Below are 19,721 nucleotides of genomic sequence, written 5' to 3'. Positions count from 1 at the left end.
AGCTTCCCTAGTGTGAACAATGTTTATTGCCACCCCACCTCCACTCCCCACCCCAACTACAAAATAGCCAGCATCTTGGCTGGAGTCCAAAGGAGCAACCACAGGGTGATCAGTCCTGTCTCGGGAACGTTGGCATCTCCTCCCCAAACTTGGCCTGGTACGCTGTTTTCTTGGCCTCCAGCAGAACCTGGGCAAAGGCAGCAGCAGCAGTGTTTTAGGGGCCCTCCTTGTGATACGCAGCCCTAGCACCAGCCACTAGCCACTCCAAGGGACTTACCTCATGGTTCACGTAGGCCTGGCAGATGTAACACCAGGCTGAGAGGTCAGCATAGCTTAGGACCAGGGGGTGGCCCGAGGCCTCATGATGCTGCAGCATGTGAGCTCCCACATAGCGGCCACAATGAACCTAAAGGAAGCCGGGAAATAACCACTTGCTTTAAGTGCCTGCAAATATTCTTTTCTTTCATCCCCACCTCAGCCTAGGGGAGGGCGCTCTTTGACAGATGATGAAATTGGGGCATACAGAGGGGAAGGAAGTTGCCCAGGGTTACGTGGCTAGTGAGCCTGAGCCAGAATTTGAACCTGGGCCTTCCTGACTCCAGTGTCCCGTGGTGCCCCTAGGGGCCTCAAGGATGAGGGCGATCCCTTCTAGTGGCCAGCAATCAGGACTCCAATGTCCAATCTGCTCTCGAATGTACTGCCAACCCCATCCCTTAGCTCTGCACCCCATACTACCTTTCCTGTCCCACCTGATAGCAAGACAGGCAGAGCCAGTTCTCCACATGGGTGTCACAGCCCTGGCATGGCTGGGTCACATCCAGGCCCCCCTCAGGCACTGGGCGCACAGTCACCAGGTGTGGGCACCAGGGTAGCGGGGTCACAGCATAGAATGTGGCCTAAAGGGTTTTTTGAGATGGTGATGAGCCTGAGGGGAGGGAGAAGGGTGGCACTCCTCCCACCACCTCATTATCAGTAAGGACCTGGGGGTGAAACTCACCCCCTCATCCTCAGATTGGTCCCCTAGGACATTCAGCAATGTGGCAGCAGCCTGGCCCCCTCCACCAGCTGCCTCCCCGAGGAGGCCAGGATCCTCGGGGTGCTTTTCTTTGGCAATGGAGGGCTCAGCCTCCAGCTCCTCTGGAGCACACGTGCTGAGTTGAAGGGACTCCAGGCCCAAGGTCTCGTCAAGCCCAGGTGACAGGGGCTGTTTCTCTAGCTCTGGTCCTATGGCCAAAGCCTTTGAGGGCCTCTGGTCAGGAAGCTTCTGCCCCGGGGTACTCTCCTTTGCTGGCTCTGGTGGTATCTCCTTTTCTTCCACCTCCGCTTCTGTCTCTACTGCTGGACAGTGAATGGGAGAGAGGCCAATCACCCCCCCCATCCTAGTGGATTCGCCTTGGCCCCTACCAAAGCTTTGCTCACCATTAAGCCGCAAGCTTTGCCAATACTTCTGGTGGATGTGGGCAACCTCAGCCAGTGAGAGGAAGGTTCCAGGCAGCGGAGGCCGAAGCCAGGGCATCAGTGGGGGTGGGTCACCTAGAAGGGTCCGGGTGCAAGCAGCCATGGATTCTGAGATGGAGGTCAGGTTGTAGCCACCCTAGAGTCAAGAAAGAGGAGGCAGGTGGGCACATGGGTCTGGAATCAAGGGTAAGGATGGTGGGAGAGAAGACCACAAGGAAGGAGAATGGGAGGAGAGGCCTACAGGAATCATACCTCAAGGACCAGGGCAATGCGGCCACCAGCCAGTCCCATCAGCAGGTGAGTCATATGGGCATAGCCCTCTGGGGAAACCAGGCAGCCCCCTAGTGGGTCCCCCCGAGCAGCATCAAAGCCAGCAGATACCAGCACCAGCTCAGGGTTGAACTATGACACAAAAGTTGGCATGAGATAAGAGTTGCACAGTCTCTCAGGTAGCCCCCAACCCCACCTGCAACCATCTTGCTCCTCACAGCCCCTTCCAACCTCACCTCGTAGGCGATGGGCATCACAATATGGTGCATGGCGGTGAGATAGTCAGGATCTCCAAGGCGGGGCCCATTCCATGCCACATTGACATTGAAGCCCTCTCCCTGGCCTCGGCCCACATGGCTGCTAGCACCGTCCTCAGCCATGGGGAAGAAGGCACCATGATCATAGCGGTGCAGGGACACGTACAGCACACTGCCCAGAGAGAGGCTTGTCAGGAGGCAGCGGCAGAGGCCAACTTTGTGCTGGTGCCTCCCTCTCCTTAGGCTTCCTCCCTTTTCCCAGGCCTTACCTGGGGTCCTCTTCAAATATGTGCTGGGTTCCATTGCCATGGTGAATGTCCCAGTCCACAATCAGGATTCTGCAAGAGGGGCACAAGGACCTGCTTCTTTGAGCCTGTCACAGCTCTTCTACTTCAGCCCTAACTCCCCAGCCAAGGGTTCATCACGCTTTTCAGTGTCCTGGCCCCCTAGACCAGCGAGTCTGGTGAAGCTGGAAGACTTGAGCTTTTCATCAGAATTACGCTTTTAAATGCAGAAAAGAAAAACTCCAGGGGACTACAGAGGGCACTGATTCTACTGAATGTCTGTCAGATGAGAAAACCAAGGATCACAGGCACTGGATCAAGAAATCCTGCCATTGAGAATGACAGCCTGCTCCTCTCATTCACTTCCAGCTCGTCCCCTGGACAGAGGGAGCCTCCTGCCTCAGTTGTCCTCACCTGAGGGCCCGGCCTGCCACCTCCTGAGCGTGCCGAGCAGCCACCGCCACAGAGTTGAAGAAGCAGAAACCGCAGGCAGCATCTCTTTCAGCATGGTGGCCTGGTGGGCGGACAATGGCCAGCCCATTCTGCACCTGTGCTGAGGCCAAAAGGCAACGGACGGCCTCATTTCCCACCCTCTGTTCTCCTCCTCCACCTCTGCCCCTCCAAACAGGTTGGAGCCCCCCACCCTGACTTTCACCACGTGCCTCCCTAGCCAAGATGGCCTCCACCAAACGGCAGGCAGCTCCGGCAGCAAGCTGGGCGCAGCAGAAGGAGTGGGGGGAGATATAGATGGAGTTGTAACTGGTGCCCTCACGGTGTAGGTCCCGAGGTTTCAGCCCGCTCGTGGCCCGAATACGCTCAATGTACTCCTCACTGGAGGGAGAGGAAGGAGCAGAACAGAAGAGAGGGGCAGAGGAATATGGAGCAAGCAGAGAATGCAAGAGAGGAGCAAGAATAAAGGGAAGGTAGACAAAGGGAAGAACAGAGCAGAAGACAGCAGTGTCTACCTGTGGCAAGCCAGCAGCTCCTGGTTTGTAGCAGAGCGGGCAGGCAACACGAAACATCGAGGGGTCAGCCCCAGCTCCATGTGGTGCTGGGCGATTTGGGCAATGCGCTCGGGCCGCTCTGGGTGGTGGCTGGGGAAGGGCCAAAGAGGGTTGTCAAAAGGAAGGGAGGTCATTACGGCCCCTGGCAAGTGGTCCCCTCAGTCACCAATCCGAGCCCAGTACCTGTCCCACATGTTGAAATGCTCCATCATCTTCTCATCATACACCAAGCCTGTTCGGCTTGGAGGCAGAGACAGGGCCTGCTCTAAAGATTTCCCCAGGGACTCGAGAATTGGGGGAGGGCCCAGGCTCACTCCCCTGTACTCGTCCTCCTTGTCCTCAGAGGTAGACTCTATTATGGGGGGGAGGGGGAGATCATAGATTGAATGGTCAAAGTGACTAGAGATCATGTGGTCCCACCTGCTCATCTAAGCAGGCCCTGGGAAGGCAAAAGGACTTGCCCAACCAAGACTAATCCATGATTTGAACCTAGCCCTGAACTCCCTGCTACACTATGTGGCTTTGTCTTGCTCCCTCTTCATATGCAGAGTAAATTGAATCACTGCCTCTGCCTCTATCTCCCTCTCCCACCCACCCACGTGTCCCTGATCTTCCCTACTGCTTGGTATCTCTTGGCTCCTCATGCTTCCCCAGTTCCTTGTTTCTCACTCAGTATAGCCACGTCACAGTCTCGACCTCTGCCTACCTGACCATAGTCCTCAATGGACTAAAATCATGAACACCTGTGGATAGGTGTGGGCACAGGAAGTGGGGCCCACTCCATCCCTCCCATGGCCCTGGACCCTCTCAGTTTGCCTCACTTACGAAACCTCTGTATGACCTTCCAGAAAGGTCTGTGAGCAGCCAGGGTAGAGGACAAGGAAGCCAGGGCACTGCCAGTTGGAAGAACAAGAACAATAGGAGGGATTGTGGGAAATCAGAAAAGGTCAGAGCTAAGAGGGATCCAACATCACCAACATAGAGGCAGGACAAGGAACTTAAAATCAAAAAACGTCTGAGATGAAAAGGGCTGGAGAGGTCAGCTATAACCATCCCCAAAAAGGAGAGATTTGTCCAAGGTCACACAGATCCAAGTTCCTCACATACCCCTAGGGTTTTCTTGGGGGCCTCTCACCTGGGGCAGGGGGCGCACGGTGTTGCCAGCATGGGACATGGGTCTCCCAGGAGGGTCTGGAGAGTGGCACTGACCCCCAGAGCAAGGGAGTGCAGATTGTAGCCACCCTGTAGGGAGGGGAGACACAACTCAGAGAGAGAATGGAAGAAAACCACAGAGGAAATCAGACATTCTCCGAGATAAACCCCAATTGTCTCCTGGGAACCTGGCATGACCGTGGGAATACAGAGAACAAGGGAGGAGCAGGGCTCAAGGGGACAGCTGTCCCCCAGATCCAGTGGATGACCCTAAATGACCAAGGCCCAAGGCTATCATGCAAATAAACACCAAGAAAAGAAGCAGAGGAGAAAGAGAAGGACACAGAGAATAAAATACACTGAGATGATCCCTCACCTCCAGAGACAGAATCAGCCTCCCCTTGGCCAGACCCATGAGCAAGTGAGTGAGGTGAGCAAAGCCCCCTGGAGTGGCTGCCATCTCTCCCTAGGGAAAAGAAAGAGGGCGGAGCTCCATGCTAATGGTGTCTCAGCTCTCATCTCAGCTCACCAGGAGCAAATGAGGGAGTGACCCAAAGACTGTGATCCTGTCTCTCTCTGCCTGTCTTCCCCCACAATCCCCTAGCTCTGACCTGGCCCTCTTGCCACTATTGCCATTCTCCCCAAGAGGCCTACCTTGGGGTCACCCAGCATGGCATCGAAGCCAGCGGCCACCAGAACCATCTGAGGCTGAAACTAGAGATGGAGGAGGAGAACGTGAGCCTGACTTTCTTGGACATCTGACCATTTCTCCCAAGTCCCCAGTCTCCCTCCCTGCACAGAATTATTCACACAGCTTCTCCCTGACAAACTTCACATTGGGATCCCCCTGTCCCATCAGACTGCCGTCTATTTGGACCCTTCCACCCAACTGCTCCCATACAGAAGCCCTGGGATCTTTTCCTTGTACCTCCACCACCCAATGTCAGTCCTCAGGCCATGCTCAATCCCCAGCACCTGCTGCTCCTGCTGCCCTCACTGTCACTGGAGTCTTTTTCTCCCCTCACACCCCCTTGATCCAGGGTTGGCAAACAGAAGTCCTCTATATGCCCAGGTCCTCCTCCACTCAGTCCCGCCAACACCCAGACTCCATCTTCTTCCTCCTGAGGCTCTCGGACTCACTCCCTCAGCTTCAGCCTTCCAGCCCCCACTACTCATTCTCCCCACACTCTTCTGTTCAGGGGCTCAGGGTTCCATTACCTCCAGAGCAATGGGGAGCAGCACATGGAGGAAGGCGGTGATGTAATCCCCATCCCTCATCCCCACCTGGTTAGGGAGACACAGCAAGACAGAGAAAATGGACAATGAGTGTACCCACATCAGCAGACTTTGAAGGCTGTTGGGCCTTCTCCAAGTGCTGGGGGCCTGACCTGGTTCCAAGGCACGTTGACAGTGTATCCCTGACCCTTGCCGTGGCCTGTTGCCCGCCAGTCAGATGCTTCTAGATGGGGCCAGAATCGGCCCAGCTCATAGCGGTGAACGGAGAAGCAAAGGACACTAGAGGATGAAGAGAAGGAGGCCTGAACAGCAGAGGTCTTGGAGAAGGAATCTCAGTTCCCCAAACTATCCCAAGGGGAGGGCCCATTGGGAATATACCTGGGGTCCTGCTCAAAGATGAACTGGGTGCCTTGACCGTGGTGAACATCCCAATCCACAATGAGTATCCTGGAAAAGGTTAAGAGCCCCCTGAAAGTTATCTCCTGCTCAGAGAAGCAAGAGCCTGTCATTGGTCAAAATGTCAGGGAGCAGACTGTCCAAAAAGCCTCACCGTGCTACATGGTGCCTTTCTTGGGCATAGCGGGCAGCTATGGCAATGTTGTTGAACATGCAGTAGCCGTTCATGCTCTCTCGCTGGGCATGGTGTCCAGGGGGCCTAGGGTCAGAGAGGATCAAGGCCTTGATTTAAGGCAGAGTTTGGAACAGAATGCTTTTAATGAAAATCAATTAAATTAAAAGGGCAATGATGAACCCCAACATCTCATATCATCATTATGGTACAAATTAAATGATAAATTTAAAGTCAGTGATGCCAGAACAGGAATGGGTTGAAGAAAGTATCCAGACCAACTTCTACTTTCCAGATAGTGGAGTAGGAAGCCCTGAGAGGACCCAGAGACAGACTCTCTCATACGAGGAACTGGGGGTAATGGGGACTGGCCTTGGGCTCCCTTCTGTCTTACCTCCCCAGCACCTACCTGACAACAGCTAGCCCATTTCGGATCTCGCCTGTCATCAGAGCATCCACCAGCCGAAGCAGCGCCCCAGTAGCCAGGAGGGCACAAGGGAATGAGTTCTGTTTCAGGATTGGGGTGGAAAAGAGGAAGCAAGAGATCAGTGTGAGCAAAGAAAATGACAGAGGGTCTGAGGAAAAGCAAAAAACAAAGGGACGGGGACACAGAGGGGAGATTGACAGGCCAGAGAAAAGGAGGAAAACATATAGAGCAAAGAAGGCAGAGAAAGACTGATGAAAACCAAAATGACAGAAGAGACTAGAGACCAACAAGACAGAAAGAGAGAAGAACACATAAGAGGTCAGAGGGAGAAAGGGGGAGGGAAGAGGAAGAGAAGGCGGGGAGGCTGCCAGTCCCATGCCAGTATCTGCATTTTCCTATCCTCCCATGGCAGAAGTATGCCTGGGGAAGCACCCCACTTAGAGGCTTACCGGATGCAGGTAGACAGAATCATAGGTGTCTGAGAGGGCCCGACGTTCGCTTTCAGTCATCTGGGGTGTGGATGCCATCAAGTCCACATATTCTTGACTGTTTTTCCACAAAGATGGATAAAGGATTCCATAGAGTCTTGGGAGGGCTCTCTGCTACCCCCTCCCCATGCCCCCTTCCCTCCTCCAGAAAGAAGAAATGGACATTGAGTCCAGCTCTTCCTGCTCACCTATGGACCAGCTGCAGTTCCTCAGGAGTGGCTGGCTGGGCCTATGGGAAGAGGGGGAAAAGATAGAGGAGAGTCTTTTAGGGAAAGCCCACTCTGGCTTCAGGGACTCAGTCTGGAACAGAGCCTAGGTGTTTGCTATTTGCTGATCACCTGGATGGGGAGAAGCACCTGGACAGGATGAAAATGTAAGCAGCAAGACTGCCCTCACCTCAATGAGCAAGCACCGCTCCAGCAGACAGTCCCTGGCTAGTTGTTCCTGCACGGCCTGAAGGCGTTCTGGCCTTTCTGGGAAACTGAGGAAGAAGTGATATATAAAAGGTGAGTCTGTTTCTGCCTTCTGGCCTCTTGTCCTTATCTCCTTCCCCTTTCCTAGCTCACCTCTCATCCCAGGGGCAGTGGAAACTGCTCATTCTCTCATCCAGCACCAGACCAGTCCCTGAAGGTACTGCTGCCCCTGCCTCAAGGTCCTACAGTAGGGAAATGGGAAAATGGAGGGTGGGCCCTGGGGGGGGGGGGAGAGAGGGGGAATCCTCCCTCCCCACCCCCAACCAGCAGCTGCAAACTTAAATTTGAAGGGATCCACTGGAGTTGGCAACCCCCTTCCTTCAGAAAGAATGAGAAAGAGAAGGAAACTGAGGCCCAAGTGCCCCGGCATGGGGTAGTAGAGGGAACAGACACATACTCACCAGGTCCTGCAGGTCAGTCACCAGATCTAGCTCTGACACTTGACTCAATTTCTTTGCCCTCCCTCTTCGTCGGACATCAGCTAAACTTGGGCTGGCCCGAGGGATGGGCGATCCTTTCCGGACTCCTCGCTTTTGCCCCTAGAGATGCCATAGAAAGTTAGGAGACAACAGTTCTCTGCTCATCTGCTCTTCCCTCTCCAGCTTGGGGGAAAACTCCCAAACGCTCCCTCCCTCATCCTGCAGAAGGGATCCCCAGCCTCCTCATCCTACTCAAGTCCACCGAACTGACCATCATTCTGCTGCTGGACGCAGATGGTGGGCGGGTTGGGCTACTGCTTCGATGACTCGGGCCTGGCTTCTCCACTGGGGATGCCATGAGAGGTTATGACTGATTGATCCACCAACCAGCCAGACCTGAATCAGGGAGGAGAAAGCTAGATTCTCCTGGAGGTAGCCCCTCTGCCAACTCGGGGCCATCCCCTAATCCTTTAGGCTCACATCCCCAACCCCCCTCCCATTCCAATTTTGCAAATTCTGTCATCCACACCCCACCCCAATGTCTATCACTCAGTCCACCATCCTTCCCCCAGGTACTTCATGGACTTATTGTCCCCTACTCCCCAGGCCCAATCTTGGCCTGTTGGCTCAGAGGCACTCCTTATAGGTCTGCCTTCCCCCCATAAAAAATCCCCAAGCCCAACAGGCCCACCATCCCATCGAGCCCACCCCACCTTCACAGGCCCGTACCTACTCCTTATCCCGGAGATCTTAGTCCCTCTCAACATACCCTCCCCTCCCCAGTAATTTAGCCCTCATACTAAATAGGCCAGCTCCCCAGTTTTAGCCACTCCCCGCGGGGGTTCAGCCCAACCCCCACCCCAACAGGCACCCCCACCCTCTCAGTCCTCCACGCACCAAAAGGCTCCCCTTTCTTTCCCCACCGGGCTCAACAACCCCCCCAACAAACCTGCCCCCCCATTCTAGCCATCCCCTCTCCCCCCCTCCAGGCCGGGGCCGCTCCGGCCACGCCCCCTCCCGGCCCTCCCCTCACTAGGCTCCAGGCCTCCGCAGCGCCGCCAGCCCCGCCTCCTCGCCCCTTCTTCTCCTTCGGGGCCCCGCCTCCCCGAGCTCAGCCTGAAGGAAGGAGACAAGGCCTCAGGACCCCCAACTGCCGCGCGCCCAGTCAGTCGCCTCAGCCGGAGCCCGCGCGGAAGCCCAGAGGCTCGCCAAAGTACGGTCACGTGCTGTTCGCGTCACCCGCCGCCATGGCACCACGTGACGCGCTGGCTGTCCCGGCAGCCACCTGGCCCCGCCCGCGCCCGGAGCTTCCAAGCTCCCCTTCCCCTGAGCACGCGCGCCCACACACACAGATGCGCGCACACACACACACAGAGTACAGATGAAACCAGCCTCCAGGTGGTGGCGCAGCAGCAGGTTTATTGTCCTCAGGCTATGGACTACAGAACCAGGCGGGGCCAATCAGGGAGAGCGAGGACTGTAAGGGCGGGGCTAATCGCTGGACAGGTCCAATCAGGGAGGGCGAGGTCCGGAGGGGCGGGACTGCCATGGTGGGCGGAGTCAAACTGAGAGGGCAGGGACCGGAGGGGCGGGGCTCTTCAGAGAGGCGGTGCCAAGATTTAGGCCTGGGCAGGCTTCCAGAGGCTTCAAGCCCTAGGAAAGGGAGGCTCCTATGCCCTACCTGCCCGCTTACTGACAATCTGGAAAGAGCCAGGGGAGCCAGTTGAGGCTATTGCTGACCCTGGAGCCTAGGCTGCCCACTCCTAAGCTTCCCTGGCCTGGCGCCCTCCCTCCTCACCAAGCGCTTCTTGGGTCTGATGAGGGGCCGATTCTGCCCATTCATCTTGTGGTAAAGGCCACAAGCATTGCATAGGTAGTGCCCAGTGCCATCTCGACGCCACAGCGGGGTAGCAGTTGCTCCACAGTTCACACATTCTCTGGCCTCTGGGTGGGAGGAAAGGCAAGAAATTGGACAGAAATGGAGAGCTGAGCCCCTCCCAGCTCCACCCCTCAACCCTTTGCCTCCCCTGAAGCACTCCCCCCTCCTGAACCCAGATCCTCACCACAGGGAGACAGGGGGAGTGCCCCACGGAGCTTCGGAGAGTAGGTACTGCCTCCACCTGCCACTGAGAGGGGACTTCCAGCAGGTGGGCTCTCATCCCTCACCCCTTCCAGCCAAGGAGTTTCCCCCCTTAGGAAGTTCTAGAATTAGAGGATAAAATAGAAATTGAAAGAATCCATTGACCACCTCCTGAAAGAGAGCCCAAAAGGATAACTACCAGGAATAGTATATCCAAATCCCAGTATTCGCAGTGTAGCATTCCAAGCATATTCACATCTAAGAAATATAATTGATGTATGGATATTGTGTCTTCAGACACAAGGTTTGAACTCTGACATTTGTGGGTGGACTCTTGACGTAGCCATGCAAACTCATTAACATTTGGTGCAGACTGGAATTCCTTGGTAAAAGGGCCGGTTGAGGTCAACACACCCAATAGTTGTCATCATTACCTTCCCATCCAATCTGAATTATCTATGCTTTGTTACCTGGTCATTGATCCTGGCTATCCCCAAGAAAGCCTGGGGTAAAGGCGTGATTCCCTCTCTTGTTCCAGCAATCTTAAAGCTTCACTACTGTCTCTTTACTGGCCTCCCTTGGCCACATGCTTTCTATCACGGAATCCGTACTTCCATGTGTCTGCAAGCTTCTCACATTTTCCTTTAATTCTTTGACCAAGGAAAATACCATAGGGGATCACGCCTGCCCTATCTATTACTTTGACTTGTCTCTGTCTGTCATTCTTCACCCATATTCTCAGACTCCTCGCTCCTTCTCGAGTCCCAACCCACAAGGGGAAAATCCCTTTTTATAACCGCCACTGGCAGGTTATATTTGGCACCCCTGCTATGGGAAAAAACCTTTGTTACAGGCGTTAAGAATTCAAGCGTGTGCAACTCGAGAAGCCCCCACTGGAGCATCGAGCCAAAAAGATGGAACCTGCAGGTGGCCTCTGGGGTAAGAAGTCTTTTGTTTTAGAAAATTAGTTCATTTGCCTCATCTCATGCCTATTATATTAGTCTGTTGATATCTTTAATTGAACAGAAAGGTATTAAGATCTCTGAAGCATTACTTAAGCAGGTACTGAAAGCGTGTCCTGAATTTCCAGCAAGGGGAGTTCTGAATGTGCCACAACGGCATCTAGATGGGAGATAAATTGAGGCAGTATCAGAAAGAGAAACAGAAAATACCACAAGTCAATGGCAGCCCTTGGAAAATTAGACAAATGGCATTAAATACAAAGCCATTCCAGCATTCCGATGATATGGGAGAAAAAGCTTTACAAATTCCAGAGGATGTTACTTCTTCCAAGGCTTTTCGCTCTCTTCAGCCACCTTCATCTTTTAATGCTTCTTTTCAGATGCATCCTGCTCCTGCTCCTTTCCCCACAGAACTCTGCCAGCCAAAAGAGTGTTAGTGAGGATGCAGATAGCCCCTACAAAGAAGGAAGCAGGATTTCTAGCTTGCGCTGTAGTATTCAAAACTCTTGGAGGCTCTCAGCACTATAGGGCTGATTAAGAATCTCAATACCTGCAATTGAGAGCCAATGGACTCTAATTAATATGCTGCATTAAGGATTGACTTATCCCTCAGTCTTTTGCCCTTCCTTCCACGAATGCTACTAACAAAATACTTAACCCCCTTCCTTTAACTGAATCTTATCTATTCATGCTATTATTCCTCTGTCTGCTTGCTGCAGAAACAGACAGAATCATTCATTTCAACCTCTGCCTTATGTAGTGTTTGTAAAAAAAAAAAAAGCAGGTAGAAATGCTTCTCCAACAAAAACTAGAGATTCAAAAAGTGCAAACATAAATTGAGTTCAGACTATGGGTATTGATATCCTGACTTCTAAAGAAATTCTAAGCAGGGTGCTTCAGTATGTTAATCAAGTTCTTTTAACTAAAGAATACTGGGCTAGATAAGGCCAGCAAATTCCAAGGCCAGATCATTGGTATCAATTGAATCTAAGTTCACTGCAAGGGATTTCTTTACTTAAAGATTGCTTCTTTCAAAAGTGAAGCCAGGAACAAACTAAAAATCATGAAGGAATACATGTGCCCATTATCTATCAGAAGTTATCTGGCACAGGTACATTTGGAAGGCTTTAATAAGACAGAACAAGCCTTTAACTTTCGTCCTAAGGAATTTGAATGCAATTCTATTTGAAAGAAAGAACACCTCTTTGCTTTGCCTCCAGCAAAGCTGGACACTTCAAAGGATCAGGTCAATTTAGAGCAAAGATAGTTTCTAAACACTTTTTCTACTAAGACCACAGGCCTAAGCAAAATTGGTAAGTTGATGAAATAATCCTGAGTTACTTTAAAATTCAGAAAAGGCTAGTTTGAACAGATATTTTGCTATCCTGCAGATAGCCAGGGCAACAGGCTTTACTCTTCTCAGTAAAGTTTATCACTATGTTAGCATTTCAAAAGACGAGCTGCAAGAAGCTCTTGGAAGCACTGCCAGAGAATCCAGGCAAGCTATTGTGTAAAAACAAAAGGGTGAAAAATCTGGCTTTAAAAAGGTCGTTGTTAAAATATGGAGATACTGTAAGTAAGTCACATTTAATAAAAAAAATTAAATTATTCTAATTCAGATTGGACATAGCAAAATTATATAGGAATGTCTGATTATGTTTCTTGATAGGGAAAGTTCAAAATCTTTATCTGACTTTTGTCATATACTACAGAATATCTGGACCAGAGATATCTTCTCTGTAATAAAATTTTAATATCAATTCTAGTGTAACTGTAGGTTAAGTACCAAGGTGCAAACAGTATTTTTCAAGGCTTTTAGAGGTGAAGCCACATGGACTGCTCCAGCCACGTGACTTGCTTCTAAACCTCTTTGGCTATTGGGGTATTAGAAGGAAAGTTACTCCAGCACATTGATAAGTTGATCCTGCCACGTGGAGGGCAGCATTTGTAGAGTCCTGATAAACAGGGTCTACAAAGAGTGGGTTGTCCTTTGTGGTAGGGACCCGAGGAGAGGTAGGGAATCGGGGAACCAGGGTGAAGAATGACAGACACAGACAAGTCAGTGTTTAAATAGGGCAGGCAAACCCCTATGGTATTCTCCTTGGAAGGAGAATATGAGGATCAGTGGAATATGAGGTAGAGAAGGAGATTGGGGCAGAGAATATATAGCCGAGAGGGGCTGGAGCCTCGGGAGAGGAAGAGATTCAGGTAGAGAGAGAAAGAGAGAGAGGATTAGGAGCAGAGCAGAGGTCCAAGGAAGGGGAGAGGAAGTTCCAAGAGATCTATCACAAGGTTGCCTCTGTTTTTATTCCTATCTGGTCTGGGCTGTACTTCCAAGCACCTAGCAATCATATCACCAAGCATTGACAAATAAGATTGGTCGGTAAGGTAGAGGGAACACCTCTGGGCGTGTGGATTTCAACCCTCGCTTTCTCAAGGGAATGCTCCGATCATGTTGATGAGTTTGTCCTAGGCAATAGGCCTCATGGCCAGTTCAAGGGACCACCCACGAATATCATTGGTATAACCTTGTGCCTGAAGATACAGTAATCGTACAATCATTTATATTTCATAGATTGGAATGCTACCTATCCCCCTTTTTTGTTTTAAAAATAAAAAGAAGTGAAGGCTGAGTGACATAAAAATGTAACAAAATTTGTGACTAAAATTAAAAATATAAAAATAAAACGTGATCTTAATACTTAGTCATCAAAATCAAAGATAAAAGTTACATAAAAGATTACAAATAATGACAAAGAGTAATAAGAAAATAGTTTTCACTCTAATTATGCTGAATTATTGAGGTAGTAGTCCCATAGAACATAGGACAGGTGCATTAGCTTATCGCCCACACACAGTTAGGATCATAAGAAGTTGCCAGAGCTTTCATAGCAAAAGAAAAGATGACTGTGTCTGGATATGAATGGGGAATTTCCTTATTCTCCCTTGTACTGATTATGCATTTTAGGGATATTCCCGCCTAGATGCCTGCCACGTGGCAATATGGTTGGACTTTGATACCAGGGTGACCTGTGAATGAGGGTGTCAAACACCGTGTCCCAGTACCTCCAACCTCAGCAGCCAACATATATCCATCTCTTATGGAATATATGTCTATGTGTGTGGCTTTGGCTGTCTGGCCCATTGAGGTGTCCTCTGCATTCCCTTTTTATGCAATCAGTGATGGTTTCCCAGGATAGTCACCTGCAACTTAACAAATGCTGTCATGCTCTTATAATCTCATTCTGTTGGGTACATATAAAGAGAAAAATGTGCACCTTCATTGCTCAGGATTAGAGTGTTAAAAGTACTTGAAATATACTTCAAAACATGAGAAAAGAAAAATAACATGGAATAATAGGCAATTTCACTTGTGTGCATAAAATATTGAGGAATAATGGACTTGGCACTCTGATGTGTCAGAGAGTGCAAGTGATCTGTGTCTGCTAAAAAGCAGTGTCCTCAAGGCCATTTGCCTTTGATAATGATTTCACCTTGGCTTTGCAATATGGCATATCTAGATGTTTAATATTCACGTTTTAAACCAATAATCATAAAAGCATTATACCATAAATCACATTTGATTTTACCAGCTTGTGCTGTGATCTTAAGCAGTAGCCTACCTGCATGTAACTTTTGCTTTTGTATAAACTTATACTGTGCATGCATCAATAGCTGCCTTACCCTAAATAGATGCAGTAAATGGAAGCACAGCAATTGCAGTCATGTTATTATTTTTAAACTATCAAATTTAAATTCATGACTGAAAAGATTTTAATAATATGAATGGAATTATCAATTTTACCTATGAGTTTTACAAAATTCTGTTGCCCAAATGGACCACATTGTGCAAGTAATATTTGAGCTTTTATACTAGTAATTGGTTTTAGACTGCAATAATGCTCAGGATCGATATATGCAATTTGAATAAGTGGTAGTGTTGCCGATTCTAAACCACACATAAGGCACTGTTGCTGGTTAACAAATTAATTCTTAACCTTCATAATTTACTGCTTATTAACAATTTGAATCCTCCCAGCACTGTTTTTACTTTGATGCCTTGCAATGTTGAGAATGTGTCTCATATTTAGAATTGATGGTATATTATTTTGAGATTGAATGATTCTAAATAATTTGCCTTTTGGATAAAGTTGCAATAATGTGCCTTACATACAATTTTGAACTTCATTCAGGTTTTTAAATATTGGCTGCTAGTTTTTATCCTTGCTGACCTTATGTCCTGTTTGAAAATGTAATGATACCTACATATTTAAAATTTGAATCTATTAGAAATTTCTCTAAAGCATATGCCAATTGATGGTAGGCAGTTAAAAAATGGCACTGGTTGTTAATTTTGCTTTTGATAATATTCAATACTTGTCATAAAAACTTGTAACCTGAGGTGTAGGAGTATTGCCCTCTATATGACAGGATCAATTGATCAAACTGCTGGATGAAGTTTCCTTTCCAGATCCAAATAGTTGTGGCAGTGAGTCACATGGTTGCAAGAGTCCATGTGGATTTACCTCTAAAAGCCTTGGAAAAATAGTGTTTATACCTTGGTATTTAACCTACAGTTACACTATAATTCATTTTAAAATATGATTACAGATAAAATAGCTCTTGTAGCATGTGACAAAATTCAGATAAAGATTTTTAACTGTAAAACTTTTCCTAACAAGAAATATAATCAGACATTCCTATATACATTTGCCATGTCTAATCCCAATTAAGACGATTTAGTTTTTAAACTTTGCTTCATGGTAATACCATGTCTTAGCAAAGATCGGTTTGAAAGACATATCAGGTTTATACCTTTACGGTTTGAAAGACATATCAGGTTTATACCTTTACGTTTAAACAATAGTCCTCCTGCATTCTCTGGCTGTGTTTTAAAAAGCTTGTTTCTTTTAGATATGCTAAACTGGTGGAGAGTTTTGCTGATAAAAAAAAAAAGCCTTTTGCTCTGGTTGTTTTCTTGAGAGCAAAAATGCCTGTTTGCTTCCTAATAGTTAGGGCAAACATGTGCTCTCCTTTTTTTAAAGCTGGTCTTCCTTTAGGTTTTTGAGAGATGGTTTTCATGCTTTGATAAGATCTTATAGTCCTTTTGTGAGGAATTCTCTCTTCAAAGCACTCTTTAACCTAAAGTTTTGTTCTGTGTTTAAACCATTGCTTATTAAGCTTTCACATTACCTGTGCTAGATAATTTCTAATAGATAACACAGAGTTATGGCACATGAGTTTCTTTTACGATTTTTGGCTTGTGCCTTGCCCAACTTTTGAAATAAGCAATGTTCAAGTAGAGAAATTCCTTGCAATACACTCATATTTAATTGATAAGAATGATTTTGCCTTAGGACCTGTAGGTCTGAGTGTTATCTAGCCCCATATTCTTTAGTCAAAGGAACTTGATTCACAGTATGAATTATTCTGCTTTGAATTTCTATAGAAGTCAGGTTTATAATGCCCATAGCCTGAATTAAATCTGAGTCTGCACTATTAGAATCATTACTGATTTTTGTTGGAGAAGCCTTTCTACCTGCTTATTTCTATAAATTTAAAATGATCATAATACTACATTAAGCGTGGGTGGAGGCAGAGGTTGACATTGAATATTTCTGTCTGTTTCTGCAGCAACAGGCAGGGGAAAGATAGCAACGATAGATAAGTCAGTAAAAGGAAGTGAGTTAAGCATATTGTTAGTATCATAAGTGAAGGGAAGGGCAAAAGACTGAGAGATAAGTCAATCCTCCTTGTTTAATGTAGCATTTTAATAAGAATCCATTTGCTCTTAACAGCAGGTAATACTTTTCTTAATTTCCAATCATCTGGTGTAAAAATTTTGCTGATGAAGGGTCTTAATCAGCTCTATAATGGTGAGAGCTTCCAATAGGTTGGCGTGCTATAACACAAGCTAGAACTCCTGCTTCTTGTTTGCAGGGGGCTATCTGTAGCCTCCTTAATGCTGTTTTGGCTTGCAGAGTTCTGTGGGGACGGGGGCAGGCTGCATAAGAAAAGAAGCCTTCAGGGATGAAGGTCTTATCTTTCTATAGAAGTCAGGATTTCAATGCCCATAACCTGAATTAGGTTATAAGGTTTTATCACAAGTACTGGAATTGGTCAAAAGGAAAGTTAATACTAAGTGCAAGTGTTTAAATGACAAGCATGAATTGGTATATGCTTTAGAGAAATTTCTAATACATTCAAATTTTAAATATGTAGGAACTCTTATTTTTTAAACACGGCATAAGGTCAGCAAGGATGGAAATGATCAGAAATTGTTTAAAAATCCTGAATGAAGTTCAGAAACTTTATATAAGGCATATTAATGCAACAAAGCAGAATGTAATATTAATGGAAATATTGGTACTTGTTAAGAATTTGCACTTATTGTTGCATTTATAGTTGGGCAAAAATTTTACAAGGTCAATCGTGGTCAACATCGATTAGGGAAATAGAAATCATTTTTGAATGTAAATTCTGACATGACACATTGGCTCAGCTACAACTATGCCACATGAAAGGTGAGCCATTAGTTTGAAATTTTGCATTCATTTCATGGTCATTTTCCATGATCATTTTCTCAGATTATTTTTCCCATATATTTTCTTTGAAATACTAGAAGTACATTGTAAGTACTACTAATGCTTTGATCCTGATATATGAATCAGAAATTTTATTTTTGTACATACCCATAAGGCTTATATAAGAAATGTGCAGCCAAAAGTTGCCATGTCACTTCATTAGCTTCATTCTTGTTGTTTCAACAACAAATCAAAATGTAATGTTTATGGGAATGTTGATACTTGGATTGATGTTTGCACTAATGTTTGAAAAGTGTAAAAGATGCTAATCTATTTGGTATAGATACCACCACATAGATCCCACACTCCAAAGACTTGACCATGGGATCAGAAGGGAATAGCTACAGTTGTTTAGACACTACTGTATGCCTTTCGTTTTATATGTCGATGCTATATACTGTCAAAAGGAATTTATTTTGTATGCATTGTAAGATTCCTATTTGTATTGTAAGAAATGCTACTATTATACAAGGGTATAGACATTGGTATGACTCTCTTAGGAGAAGGAGATAGAATTTTTCATCCACAGCATAGACCTAGTAACCCTGACAACAAAAAAAATTATGTTTAAAGCAGGAGACACTGCCCAGGGATTTAGGATGGACAGATGGTCCTGATCTAACTCTTAAAAAAAAAAGGATGAAATGTCAGGCAGAATGTACTTTGAAATTTTTAAGTAGGAACCTAAGTTATTGAAAACGGTCATCTACATCTATGTATAGATGATGTTCCTGACAATATTTATATAGATATTATGTGCCAACCGCCATTGGTGTGGTTCCATGTTAATACCCTTTTTGGTCATTACTCCTAAAAACCCCCATCTTTTGGGGTGATGTCTTCATGGGAACTCTTTCATGCTCGCTCCCAACAGCCCCAGAGTTCAGGCAGGCTGCTGGATTTGGGGTCTATCATTTTCCCCTTCTAATACTGGAAGATGTTCTGGTCTGGAGGAAGTCTAGCCTCAGTGGTAAACTGAGTGCTCAAGGTTGGACAACCACTGTGGACGCACAGTTGTTGACCCTGCTCTGTGGAATAGGCTATTCTACACCTACATGGGACAGAGGCAAAGTATACACTAAGTTTTCCCCTTTGGAGTATATATTAAAAATAGGAAAAAATTGGCACTAATAAGCTTGTAGAAAAAGCACATTGAATATTATGCATCTACAACTAGGAAAGAATAAGTTACATCAAATTCTATATGAACAAGCAACTATAGAAATTGCTTCTACATGGAAAGCAAATTAAGCTTCTATTAATCGAAACATTGGTTTGGTAGTATGAATTTTGCAAACATTGGTTATGTTATACTATTGGTTATTATATTGAATGGTTCATTTATACAGAAGCAGAGATTTAAATAAGGCTTATATAAGAAATATGCATCCAGAAGTTGCAATGTCACTTCATTAGCTTCATTCTTGTTATTTCAACAACAAATCAGAATGAAATGTTTATGGGAATATTGATACTTGAATTGATGTTTGCACTAATGTTCGAAAAATGTAAAAGATGCTAATCTATTTGGTATGCTATTCAAAAAAAGGGGAGGAGAAAGAGAGAAAGTATTGTTAAGAATATCTTTAAACCATTCTTATTTCAATTGAGCAATTTGGATTTGATGCTCTTTTACTTTATTTTCTCTGAATATTTTGATTATACTATGTTGTTTTCATTTTTCATACATTTTGAAGTACATTTCAAGTACTACTAATACTCTGATCCTGAGCAATGAAGGTGCAATTTTTTCTCTTTATATGTACCCAACAGAATGAGATTATAAGAACATGACAGCATTTGTTAAGTTGCAGGTGACTATCCTGGGAAACCATCACTGATTGCATAAAAAGGGAATGCAGAGGACACCTCAATGGGCCAGACAGCCAAAGCCACACACACAGACATATATTCCACAAGAGATGGATATATGTTGGCTGCTGAGGTTGGAGGTACTGGGACATGGTGTTTTGACACTCTCATTCACAGGTCACCCTGGTATCAAAATCCAACCATATTGCCATGTGGCAGGCATCTAGGCTGAGATATCCCTAAAATG

At 46.8% G+C, this 19,721-nt stretch overlaps 2 protein-coding genes across 7 annotated transcripts in view; both read right to left on the bottom strand.

The window, feature by feature from the left end:
• Window positions 1-6: 6 nt before the first annotated feature.
• Window positions 7-9,328, bottom strand: HDAC6 (histone deacetylase 6). 6 transcript variants are annotated; one of them, XM_056809107.1, is made up of 28 exons: window positions 9,181-9,328; window positions 8,308-8,432; window positions 8,019-8,156; window positions 7,711-7,799; window positions 7,541-7,625; window positions 7,333-7,373; window positions 7,106-7,202; window positions 6,639-6,736; window positions 6,212-6,316; window positions 6,040-6,108; window positions 5,814-5,940; window positions 5,644-5,709; window positions 5,080-5,139; window positions 4,802-4,891; window positions 4,409-4,515; window positions 4,099-4,166; window positions 3,457-3,625; window positions 3,235-3,363; window positions 2,932-3,100; window positions 2,684-2,817; window positions 2,255-2,323; window positions 1,965-2,157; window positions 1,711-1,860; window positions 1,420-1,594; window positions 998-1,335; window positions 750-896; window positions 278-406; window positions 7-187 (listed from the first exon to the last, which is right to left on the bottom strand). In XM_056809107.1, exons 2-28 carry the CDS (start codon window positions 8,392-8,394, stop codon window positions 110-112), a joined length of 3,207 nt encoding a protein of 1,068 aa, XP_056665085.1. In that variant the 5' UTR covers window positions 8,395-8,432; window positions 9,181-9,328; the 3' UTR covers window positions 7-109. The 6 variants fall into 6 exon arrangements, with proteins under 6 accessions (XP_056665085.1, XP_007507738.1, XP_007507737.1 ...); XM_007507676.3 differs by having other exon boundaries at window positions 998-1,338; window positions 9,181-9,310; XM_007507675.3 differs by having other exon boundaries at window positions 998-1,338; window positions 9,070-9,294.
• Window positions 9,329-9,691: 363 nt separating this feature from the next.
• Window positions 9,692-19,721, bottom strand: part of LOC103103943 (erythroid transcription factor-like) — a 42,266-nt gene continuing 32,236 nt past the window's right edge. The window contains exons 2-4 of the mRNA XM_056809310.1: window positions 10,100-10,238; window positions 9,835-9,980; window positions 9,692-9,736 (exon numbers count right to left, since the gene is read on the bottom strand). Coding sequence (XP_056665288.1) covers window positions 9,707-9,736; window positions 9,835-9,980; window positions 10,100-10,238 — 315 coding nt within the window. The 3' untranslated portion in view covers window positions 9,692-9,706. The remainder of the gene's footprint in view (window positions 9,737-9,834; window positions 9,981-10,099; window positions 10,239-19,721) is intronic.

This window comes from Monodelphis domestica, chromosome X (assembly GCF_027887165.1).
Source record: "Monodelphis domestica isolate mMonDom1 chromosome X, mMonDom1.pri, whole genome shotgun sequence".
NCBI lineage: Eukaryota > Metazoa > Chordata > Mammalia > Didelphimorphia > Didelphidae > Monodelphis > Monodelphis domestica.
Note: the sequence above shows the minus strand (reverse complement) of the source record. Positions and strands in the feature narration are given on the sequence as shown.